This window comes from Helicoverpa zea, chromosome 29 (genome assembly GCF_022581195.2).
Source record: "Helicoverpa zea isolate HzStark_Cry1AcR chromosome 29, ilHelZeax1.1, whole genome shotgun sequence".
Lineage (NCBI taxonomy): Eukaryota > Metazoa > Arthropoda > Insecta > Lepidoptera > Noctuidae > Helicoverpa > Helicoverpa zea.
The window spans coordinates 6,989,580-7,001,763 of NC_061480.1; the positions used below are offsets into that span (position 1 = coordinate 6,989,580).

At 36.5% G+C, this 12,184-nt stretch overlaps 2 protein-coding genes and 1 long non-coding RNA gene across 4 annotated transcripts; 2 read left to right on the top strand and 1 right to left on the bottom strand.

Moving 5' to 3' along the window:
- Nucleotides 1-1,401: 1,401 nt before the first annotated feature.
- Nucleotides 1,402-7,698, top strand: LOC124644017. The gene is made up of 2 exons (XM_047183194.1): nucleotides 1,402-1,787; nucleotides 6,704-7,698. The coding sequence occupies exons 1-2, from the start codon at nucleotides 1,646-1,648 to the stop codon at nucleotides 7,693-7,695; spliced, it is 1,134 nt and encodes a 377-aa protein (XP_047039150.1). The 5' UTR covers nucleotides 1,402-1,645; the 3' UTR covers nucleotides 7,696-7,698.
- On the top strand, nucleotides 2,827-5,914 carry LOC124644012. 2 transcript variants are annotated; one of them, XM_047183187.1, is made up of 2 exons: nucleotides 2,827-5,423; nucleotides 5,494-5,914. In XM_047183187.1, exons 1-2 carry the CDS (start codon nucleotides 5,105-5,107, stop codon nucleotides 5,844-5,846), a joined length of 672 nt encoding a protein of 223 aa, XP_047039143.1. In that variant the 5' UTR covers nucleotides 2,827-5,104; the 3' UTR covers nucleotides 5,847-5,914. Both variants share the same exon structure in this region; 1 of them encodes a protein (XP_047039143.1).
- On the bottom strand, nucleotides 6,361-6,820 carry LOC124644025. Its single transcript, XR_006985997.1, has 2 exons — nucleotides 6,680-6,820; nucleotides 6,361-6,510 (listed from the first exon to the last, which is right to left on the bottom strand). It is a non-coding gene; the product is annotated as an uncharacterized LOC124644025 (long non-coding RNA).
- Nucleotides 7,699-12,184: the final 4,486 nt, after the last annotated feature.

Below are 12,184 nucleotides of genomic sequence, written 5' to 3' on the forward strand. Positions count from 1 at the left end.
AATGAAACAACATAAAAGTAGAAAATTATATTTTATTCCGATGTCTATTTATACAGTTAAACGCACTGATACATGTTGGACACTGTTCTTCATCACACAATCTTGTTCCCTTTCTCATCTTGGCATTTTTGTAAATTTTAGCAAGCTTCCAGTCTTTTACAAACATTGCATATTACTGGCAGAGATACGGCGTGTAAAACGCCAAAATAGTCTTGAATCTGTAAATAAACAGTAGACTGTATGATAATCTGATATATTTTCGGAGTTTCATCAAAATCCATGTGGTAGTTTATGCGTGGAACATAAACAAACATCCATAATAAAAACTTCCACTCTTATACAATTAATTAGGATGTTTTGGCAACCTACTTGCACTGTAAAGGCTACTTACTTTATGGCGAGCCCAATTGAGCATCATATCATCATCCTGGATTATCATCATGCATTCAATTGACTATTATTTCGAAAAACGTAAATCGATATTTACATCGAAAATTGTCGTCAGGTAATTTGAAGAGATTTTCTCGATGACGCACTCTGTTGGGTCCCCGGACACTCTCAATAGTATTCTAACACATCCAAGTATTCCAAATCACACATATTTATATCCACTTTCGTTTTTTTCATCACAAAACAAATAACCTCAAAAGTAAATAATGTCGGAATTTGACGTTTGTCGACTAAGTACTGCAGTTAAACTAGGGGGCTCGATGGTTTATCTTTTGTACTACAGATAGTAATAGGACTTGCGATAAACTGCGTTTTGTAATAACGTTTTTTCAAGGTCGTACTTAAAGCTGGATTAAAGGTAGTACAAAAGCCGATACTTATTTGATACCGCGTTTTATAATAAGAGGGCTGAGGATCGTATGACTTGGATCATAAAAAAATATTTTGTGCCATGTTTTTTAATAATTCATTAGTTTTTTTAAAAATTCTTTCGAATTTCATGCAAAATAAAATTTAATACAACGATCCGTTCCGACCTCAGAACGTATCTAGTGCTTTTACTAAGCTAAACAGTTCATTGTTAAACGTATTAAAGTCTAAAACAAATAAAAATGTAATGTATTATTAAAGTTCATAGAACAAAAGTTGCAGTATTTTTTCTGTTTTCAGTGATTTTTTGCATTGTAATGAACGCACGAAGGGTGTTTTAAAATGTTCTAGAATTTTAATGTTAATTTGGCAGTGATTTAAGGGTGCGTCCACATCTGGCGAATGCGCCGCAAATGCGCAGCACGCGAGCCGATCGCGAGCTGTCCACGAGCTGCGCGCGTGCAGTCACTGCAATAGTTCGGTGCGCCTCTTTAGCGCAACTCACGCAAGGCTCGTATAGAGCGCGCGAGCGGCGCGCGATCTGCGCGCAATCAGTTCTCGCCCTTATGCCTTTAGCACACTGACGCCGCGAACCGCGATAGCGAAACTGCGGTAAGTCTGTCCCACACTTCGAAACGTATCGCGTTATGTTACATCTCGCTCTATCGCCTATGACTTCCTATAATTGCATCTTAGTTTGTGTGGTATCGTTGTACCTCGCGATACTTGTTTCACACGGACGCCGCTGTACCGCCATTTTAGTTTCGCCGCTGGGAGAGAAACGACGCGATTTGTCTTTTTCGACAGAATATCGCGACGATACAAGATGACGGAGGTAGAAACTGAAAGAATTATTAATGAAATTCGAGGTTATCCCGAATTATACCATTTGGGACATCCTGATTACAAGAATTCGTATAAAAAAGAAGTGGCGTGGCGAAAAATCGAGGGAAGTACCGGCTTGGATGGTGAGTTGAATTTAACCTAAAGTGCCCGGTAAACGATCAAACGTGTTTGTCAAATTTTACGTGTTTATCAATTTTTTTGAGAGTGTGCGGCTGTGTTTGAAGTGTTTGTCAAACAATCTACGTTGATCTACGTGTTTGAAGCGTTTAATGAAAATCATTTTGTTCCTTGGTTTGATCGTGTACGCGGTTGTTTGAAGAAAACGTAAAGTTTGACAAACAAGTTTGAACGTTTACCTGGCCCTTAACTGCGGTTTAATACAAATTAATGCAAAGTTACGCGTTCAAGAAAGAAAAAAAATTAAATAAATGGTTATTAAGATGTAGGGGCAGATAGGATGTTTTCATCCCTACCGACCCCATACAACTTTCGGTAGGGTGGATGAGCATGAAATTAGGTATTTTGAATTCTGACGGACTCCTCATAAGGACTCCTTACTGGGTCAGAGCCATGGGGTCCGTTTGGAATAATCTTAAAGGATGTTTTAAAAATTGTAGATGTGTACAATGCATTCCATTTAATTACAGAAACTAGCTTTTAAAATAATTCACAAAATTTTGTCTAACATCAAACGCTTCATTATTTGCCCTATGTCTGTTTGGTTGTATGGATACAAATGCTCCCAAAGGATTAGTAGAATTTTGGTTTTCATACACATAGGCACTTTCCATATCTTGTAAATAATTGTGTAGACATGCTGCTGCTTTGACGACTTTTACGGTATTGTTTATATCAGTTTCAAAGGGTCTCAAAAATATACGAAACTTCTGGGCCAATATTCCGAATGCACATTCCACGACAACTCTAGCTCTACTTAATGCACGATTAAATTTTTTTTTTATCAGGATCATTTATTATTGATTCTCTAGTAAACGGTCTCATTAGAAAAGTTTCCAATCTAAAACCTCCATCGCCGATGAACACGTGTGGTGTAGGGTTTTCACAACCTGGTAAAGGTTTAGATGCAGGCAATTCCATTTTCCTTCCTTTTACAAGTTTGTAGAGTGTTGAATTTTCAAAAATTGTACTATCTGAATCCATGGCCGTAGCTAGGGGGGGGCATTGTGGGGCAATGCCCTACCTTGAAACCACAATGCCCTACCTTAAAAATATCTAAAACTAAGATAAATTATTATAATTAAATTGTTTGTTCATAGTTTGAGAAAAAAAATGTAGCGATAGGTATCTAAGTTTTTCCGAAAATACTTACCTACCACAGATTGTGACATTCATTTCATATTATAATAATTCTTTGTTCTGTGTATAGATGGCATTCGAAGCGCCATCTCATGAAGCGATGGGTTTATACAAAGAATTAGAATACGAATATTCGATGACTAACCTCTCAATCAGCTAATTTTTTTTCCCTTTTTGCGGACGCCCATGACATTTTAGCCACCTTTTCAATTGTTTACAATTGTCAACAGTTGAAGATTCAACTGAATTATGTCCCTTTCACGTAGGAGTCTGAAAGGGACACCGTCTTATCTAAGAGCGAGAAGGCAAGATCTGGATCGTGATCCAGATTGAGCGTGTACTGGGCGCCAATATCTGTGTGATGCAGAGGGAATCCCCGTACCATAGACTGCAATATGGGCTATATTGCAATCTATGGTACGGGGAATCCCCTTTTAAACCTGACCTAAAGATTGATTATGATTGTTTGTAGTTTGGTTAAGTGAAGTGTACGGTGAAGAGTGCTTTAGACAAAAATCGATACAATTGTTATTTGTATTGCTATAAATTGAAGATTCATTTATTTCGCGATGGATATACGGGCTTTCTTTGGAAAAAAACGAAGACTTGAGGAGCAAATTGACCACGAAAAACCTAACTGTTCAAAACAGGTGGAAGCACCAAATACAATCGCTACTCCTAGTTCCGTAGCAACAGGTAACGTTAGCTATGGTATTCCGTCTGATATTGCACAAATCGGAGAACCAATAAAACAAGTTGTTTTAGACACATATCCAAAACAACACAACAGGGCCTTTGTTTCCGATTGGTTCAAGCGTTATAAATGGTTGCAGTATTCTGTCGAGAAAGATGCTGCTTTTTGCTATCCATGCCAGCAATTTTTACCTCATGGAAGCAAACAGACTTCGTACACTTCCACAGGATTTAGAAACTGGAAAAATGCCACTGATTCTAAAACTGGTTTTCCAAAACATGAAAAATCAATTTCTCATATTCAAGCTATGTCGATGTGGCAGGAGAAATTACAAAGAATATCTACATCTAGCAGTGTTGAAACGTTAATAAATCAAAAAGTATTAGAAAAATATAGGTATTATGTAAAGTCTATCATGGAAGTAATACAATTTCTAATTGTCAACGAATTAGCTTTGCGTGGAAATTATATTTTGGAAGAAGAAAAAGAACAAGGATTATTTCAGAATTTATTTGAATACACATGTATGAAAGATCCAAATTTGAACGAGGTTCTCACTCATATACCACAAAACGCAACATATCGTTCACCCGAAATTCAAAATCAAATAATTCAAGCAATGGTTCAAGCGGTACGAAGTTCCATTGTCAAAGATATTAATGAATCTGACGTGAAATGGTTTACTCTAATGGAAGATGGGACGAGAGATAAAAATAACCGCGAAAATATTGCATTAGCAATACGCTACGTCAAGGATGGTGTCGTCAATGAGTCGTTGCTGATGGTTAAGACTACTGAAAATCTTGATGCAGCCACTTTCACGGAATTAACGTTAAATACTCTCACGGAAAATAACATTGACCCCTCTTGTATGCTTAGCCAATGCTATGATGGCGCAAGTGTAATGAGTGGGAAAGTTTCAGGAGTTGCGACTAGAATAGAAAATAAATTGGGCCGAAAAATTCCTTACGTCCACTGCTATAACCATCGCTTGCACTTAATAGTCATCAGGACTATCTCAGAAATGACTTTTATTCGTTTATTTTTTGACCAATGCATCATGTTACATGAATTCTTTCATCATGGCAAAATAGCTGCCTTATATGATGGAAAAAGGATTGGCAGACTCCTCGAACAACGCTGGTCTGGACATTTAGCAGTTACAAAAGTTGTATACGACAATTATTCATCGATTTTGCAGACTTTGAAAGAAATTAAAAATGGCAGATTCAACGGTGATGACGTCGCCAAGAGTATAGGTATTAAAAAAGTCATGCTTGATCTGGAATTCCGAATAGCCATGGTTGTGGCCAAAAAAATCTTATCCACGCTACAACCTGCAGACAAAGCTTTGCAAGCCCGAAGCGCAGGATTAAAAGATGCCATAACAATCATAAAGATGAAATTATTAAATTAAGATCAAATCAAATGTATAATCAAATTCTGGAAGAAGCTAAGTCTTTAACAAGCAATGACTGCGGCGAATCTGAAAATAGGACACAGACCTCGAAGAGGCAAGTAAAAAAACCAAATCGGATGGATGACTATTTGACGTACACCCCCTGTTCCTCCGCCAGACAAAATATAGATGAGAACGACGAGCCATTTAAGTCTGAGTATTTCGAAACGTTGGACATTTTAATTGCTGAATTACAAAGAAGGTTTTCGGACAACGATGATTTAATTAATTCGATTGCAAGTCTTGATGAGTTGGATGTAGATAAAATGGTTCCACTGAAAAATTTGGGTAAGTTTAAAAAAAAAAAAAATTCAAAAAAATTGTCATGTTCAATTTACAATTTTAACTAATTTTTCAGGTCTGAAAATTCCATCAAGAGAAGAGGCTAGTGTGGTTAAAGCTTACTTGAGTCGTAACGAGGATATAATGGAAAATACATTGCAAGTTTTGTACAGGCAACGAGAGGCGTTCAAAGATACATATGAACTTTTTGCGTCTGTGGCGACCATAGGATGTAGCACTGCAGTGTGTGAATCTACGTTTTCAACTTTAACTGCAATCAATAGGCCTCAAAGGCTGTCAATGGGTCACGAGAGAATGGCTGGTATGGTATTTCTGGCCTTTGAAAAAAAAAGAACAAAATCAGTTGATCTGAACGAAGTTCTTCGCATTTTTAATAACATGGCGAATCGTAGAATTCAGCTGTTTTAAATGTTTTTTATTATTATGTTAGTTAATTATTATAATAAGTACGCAAAAACAATGTGATCTTAATGGTATTTTTGGTCGTTTCTATTTACTCGTATCACCCCACCCAATAATTAATTATTACCTCACTCTCACTCAGACGTGGATCTCTACATCCAAATCTGGAAGTTCAACCATCTTATTCACTTGTTCTTCATCATTGAGGATTTAATAGTTCTTAGATCCATGCTCATGCACTGTCACAGTAATTATTTGTCTACGAATAACTATTCACATGATGGTGATATACATGGTGATTGATTTAGGAGCCCGTGTTTCGACGGCAGATCAATTATGATAATTTTTTTACTTCCGCCCTACCTGTAACTAATGCTGCCCTACCTCAAATTCGACCCTAGCTACGGCCCTGTCTGAATCCTTGCCATATGATCCAACATCTATATAAAAATGAACTTATAATGTGCATCAACTAGCGCCAGAAGAACGATAGAAAATTTATTTTTGTAGCAATAAAACATCGATCCACTGTTAGGTGGAGACTTGATAGTTATATGTTTTCCATCAATACTCCCAAGGCAGTTTGGAAAGCCCCATATTGTATAAAATCCTTCTGATATTTGCTCCCATGTCTGTAGAGTTGGTACTGGAATGTATATTGGCTGCAATACTTTCCAAATAGCTTCACAAACTTCAGAAACTATACTTGAAACGGTGCTTATACCCATTCGGTATGAAGATGAAATAGTAGTAAAAGTATCGCCCGCAGCCAAAAATCTGAAAAATGAAATACAGAATGTATTACGCTGTGTGAGATTTGTTAAATCTGCATAATCTACATGTGTCTCCTAATTTTGTTTCAGTGAAATCACTAAAAGCAAAATGGAAAAATCTGCGTGATACTTACAAGAAGTACAAACAGTCTCAACTAACATTTAGTGGGCAAGCTGCAAAGAAATATGCTAATTGGGTGTGGGCTGAACACATGAGTTATGTGGATTCTACAACAAATTTACGATCTACTGAGAGCATTTTAAATACTAGCCCTCCAAAACTGCAAGCAGCGGAAAATAATAAGATTGAAAATTTACTTCAAAATCCAACGGATATAGAAGAACGAGTAGAACCTATAATCGGAAATGAGACACAACAAGAAGCACAGGATGATGGGTCAGTAAGCAATATTTCAGAGACAGGAAGCGATCTATATCGAAGAAGAAGACGCCGAAACTTAGATCCATCCGATAAAATTATTAATTATTTAGAAAAGAGGAAGATTGCAAAATCATCTACTCCAAATACAGGTCAAAATCTAGTTAATGTATTGTGTGACAGGCTTGATATGACATTTTTAGGTTTTGCTGACAGTGTCAAGAAACTTTCTTTGAACAACCAAGCCATTATTAAATTACAAATCATGAAATTAATAACCGAGTATGAATTAAAAGAAATAACAAGTGACAATAGACCAAACTCTAGCAACAGTACCTATGTTTCGACTCCAGAAAGTATTACTCTCGATGATCTTAGCAATCACAGCAATCGTAACGTCCGTCAACCATCCACATCAGGCGTCAACTATCATAATACACTTTCAAACACGCAAAGCCAAACAGAAAATCGTGACCTCAATCAGCCGTCCACATCAGGTGTCAACACCCATAATAATATACGAACACCTAATATCATCATTTTACAATCATCTGAAATCAGTGATCAACACACATCACAAATCATAACTGATGAAAAAAGTACTCAAAAGTACATCATGATTCAACCATCAGACCAAAGAAATGATAATAAGGAAAATAATTACTTGAGTGCTCAAAGTTGTTTTGCTAATTGGAACGAGTAATGAAACATGTGTGCAAATTATCTACTACATACTAATCTAAATTGTATTTTTTTAATAAATAAATAAACTTACCTTAAACATATTGCCAATCTTTTCTTTGAGGATATACTTTCCCTGAAGTTTGTATTTTTCTTCTGGATATATGGCTGAAGTTGGTTGTGCAAGTAATCAAAAGTTTCAGGCGACATTCTAAAATAAGTGAAAAAACGATCACTATGCTGCTGTAGTTCTTTGCATAATTTATTTTCTCCAAGCTTCTTTCTTTTTTGATTAATTTCATGAACCCATATTCTTCGTCTTTTTCTTATTGTCGATACAAGAAGTAATAGTTCTTCTTCTTCAGATTCAGAAAGAAACCAGTCTGACTCAAACGACATGTTGCACTAAAATGAATAGGAAAATGCGATACTAAAATGCGGTGTGAAAACGACCGCTTAAATTTCGCTTGTTTACCGCTTTTTCCTGTTCGCTATCGCGGTTTGCGGCGTCAGTGTGCTAACGCCGTTACAGTTCCGTATATTGGCTCAGTACTATCGAAGATGTCAGACGTCGCGCGCCGCCTGCGCGTTTATCTCCGTCCTTTTCTACCCCACATCTTGCATCTCTCTCGCACACCGACCGGGTTCACTCTCCGGCAGGCAGGAGGCGACGAGTGTTCTCGGTGCCACTCGGCGGCCATAGTTCGTCATTGGCGTCTTGTTTTCCGCCCGTGAAGGTTGGTCTGACCAACCGCTGTAGTATTTCGTTGAAAAATAAACTCAGTGCTCTCGCAGAACACAGGTACATATGTACATACATATACAGGTACATATGTACATATTCGTAATCGGCATTTAAAGAACAATAGGTGTGAAAACCCTAAATATTGATTTAGATTACACAAATCTGATATAACCTGTGGCACTCTTACAACTTAGACTAATGTAATGATACCTTACAAGCTAAAATGCGACAAGCCATTCAGGCTTTAGAGCGTGCCAAAGAAATATACATACATATATAGGTACATACACCACTTGAAAAACATAACCCGCTGTCTGGAACAGGCACGGTAAATAGCTAAACTATATTATTTTTTGTATTTACAGGTTCTCGATGCAAGTTTCCAAGCTGGGTTGAATGTCACTGCTACTGTGTCTGATAACTTTGGTGTGAACATCAGAGCATTAAACTCCCCTGGTTCCTCAGTGGCTCGACCATCTGTACCAGGTAATTTGAATTTTGTGTATTTATAAGGGATAATAAATTAGGTATAACATGAGTACATGATAAGGTCATTAATTAGTTGGACGGATGCAATGCAGATTTCATAAGTCGTATCGAGTTTTCAGTAATCCACCGCGCGGATGATCATCAAGTAATATAAATTCGCCTGGGAGGAATTCCTGAATTAACGTAGACTCAAATATATGGATTGTTTTTTAATTATTTCTAATTATTTTATGTGTTTTTATTACAGGGATAGCCAAATGGAGCCACATAAAAAGAATTTTATGAAAAAGATAACGTAAATCCGAATTTTGTTTTTGCCCCTGCTTTAATCAAGCTGCATATTGAACCAAACTTTAAGCAAAAAATTAAGGTCAGCTTAGCTTGCCAAGTCTTCAGCCATTCATTCCAGGAATGCTTGCGAAGATTGCAAACAGTGAGTTGTCATAATGCTAAAATCCTCACTAATATTATAAATGTGAAAGTGTGGATGTTTGTTAATTAATCATGCAAAAACGGACCGGATTTGGATGAAATTTGGCATGCATATAGTCTTTGACATGGAAAAGAATAAAAGAACGTAGGCTGTATAACATCACGCTATAACATGTCGCTATTTCATAATAATGAATTTTAAAAATTGCCTTGCTTTAACAATAGTTAAAAATAAGTGTTCACTTTCCAGATGAACTGAAAAAATGAACCAACTGTTCGACACCTTAAATGGTGATACGCCGGATCGGAAACGAGGCAAAAAATTTATCACAAATTTTACGCGAAAAAGTCCACATTTAAATTATTTCAAAGAAATGAAAGCTATATTTGAAGGATTAGTATTTATTGCCTTCTTTGGAGGGTTTTATAAGAACTTTAAATGCAGTTGAGCGTCTATTTGTTAACTTAGAAAAACAGTACAACATCAAAAGTTTATCAACGCGCAGACTGAATCAAGACCCTGTTACAAAACTGTTTTGGTTGCATCCGCAGCAATTGTGGATGCAACCCAAACCCAAACACCCTACAATTAGTTGCAGCTCTTAAAACTGCTATTATTAATAATTTATTGCATAGCAGTAAAAATAAAAACTGCAAAGATAATCATATATTATTAAATGATTTAAAATCTTTTCTAACGCAACCAAACCCCAACAAAGAAACAAATGTAGCTGATGTTGAAACATTTGATTTTACGGCAGCTGTAGAAACATCTAACATTGTAATATCCCAGTGTTCTGGAGAACTGCAAGCTTGCGCATATGTGTTAAAAATATTAGGACCCGTTTGCCATATGTGCAAAAACACAATGCTTGCAGACCAGAAGACTGAGGTCATCATCAGATCATTTATTTACTAGTTTTAAAGAATATAGTTCTATGCGCAATAGGCTTCAATATGTAAAATTTGCATTTAAGGAGACAGTAGAGATTGCTGCAACAATTATTAACAATTTGTTAAATGAGCATGTGTGTAAAAATAAAATAAAAATGAACTCATAGAAATTTTAAGGACAAAATTAAATTTCCAATGGTTGCTTGATTGTTCTGAGCATTACGATAAAAATAAAATGCACATAGTAATTTCAACCATAAACATTTGCATAAAACGACACTGTATTTTAAAAAATAGACAGTTCATCCAAGACGCTTCGAAAAAAGTTGTAAAACGAAAAATAAATATTCTAAAAACGCTTAAAATTTTGTTTCATTTAAATACTTTTCAGTAAACATGAATGAATCATGCAAACAAAGCGAAATTCAGGTAATGGTCAATTTTAATTTATCTCTTTGTTTTCATAATATGTCAGAAAATTACAAAAAAATACAATACAAACAAAAAATTACATCAGTCTCAAAATTTGGCGATAAAAGTAGTTTCACAGATCAAATACTGGGGCGCTAGTGTCAATAGCTGTTGGCATTTTTTTTGTATTAAGTTGCCCGTCAGGGTATATGTGTTCTGTGAACAGGAGATAGTGACGAACGCATGTCGGCATTATTGCAAGTGCCAAGAAGCACATTAGAGCGGCTCATGAATATGGCCCGCAACATATTAAATACGGATTTTGTTCCCAGACATGTTGGCATAAATCATATATCCTGAGCAGAAATAGCTCTAAGAAATCTCCTTATTCCAAATGGACTGAATGGGGGAGAAGATAGGAAGCCAATTATAATTGCCGATGGTACCTGTATACTGTATATGTATATAAAAAAAAAAGTTAAAATTATTTATACCAGAAAAAAACTTACTCATCACACAAATATCGCAACCTTTAGCCTTTCCTTTTTGTTTGTTGTGATGGTTATATAATAGATATCCTAGGCCCTTATCCTGCAACAACCTCGGATGCGGATATAATAAATAATGAATTTGGTGATGAATCCAGTTCATTAAGACAATACTTTCAATCTGGAGATGTGTTCATCCTAGATAGAGGCTTAAAGTCCATGTACCTTTGTCAAAATGGAGAATTTCAATTAGCTACTAGAGATGCTGTGCGGGACGGACGTAGGTACTCAAAGCGTTGAACTATGGGTATGGCTTGAGACGTTGACGCCCCGCTTGTCGCTAGTTCTTGATGTCGGGTTTCGAGCAGTGGACTGTATTTCGTGGTAACCCGTTGATGTGAAGAATGTTATTTATTTATATTTTATTGTTATTTGTTTTCATCGTTTTTAACGCCAAACCACTTTTTAACCACTCAAAATCGTGATGTGTTTTATAGAAAACGATTACTGTTCTCGAGTGCCGGTTTATAGTATTTTTATTGGAAAGAAACGTAATTCCGCTACTAACCACTAGATGGCAGTAGTAGGATTATTTGCATTAAAAGGGTGTGTGGTGTAAAGGCGCGTACGCACGTACGAACACGAACATAGCGAACACAAACACCAGATCCGAACATTTGGTTCGTACGTATGGACGGCATATTCGAACACGAACGCAAACATAGTTCGAGTCGAGTTCGCGAACAACAGTCGTGAACTCTATCTTAGTAGCCATGACGGCGCCGTTGGAAGTGGTCGATTGTGAAGTTATTAAAGCGCTTCGAACACCGTCCATACAGAACACACTACAACATAGCTGGGCATTGACTCGTTAATCCGTTAATCGTTAATTAACGAAGTTAACATTTTGATTAGCGGATTAACTTTTAAGTTAACTTTAAAAAATGTTAACGGACATGTTAACTTCCGTTAATTATGCAGAAGTCCGTTAATCGTTAATCCAATGCCTACTATTTACCGCACGGCTCCGCGGGACGAGGCGCGAAAAACAG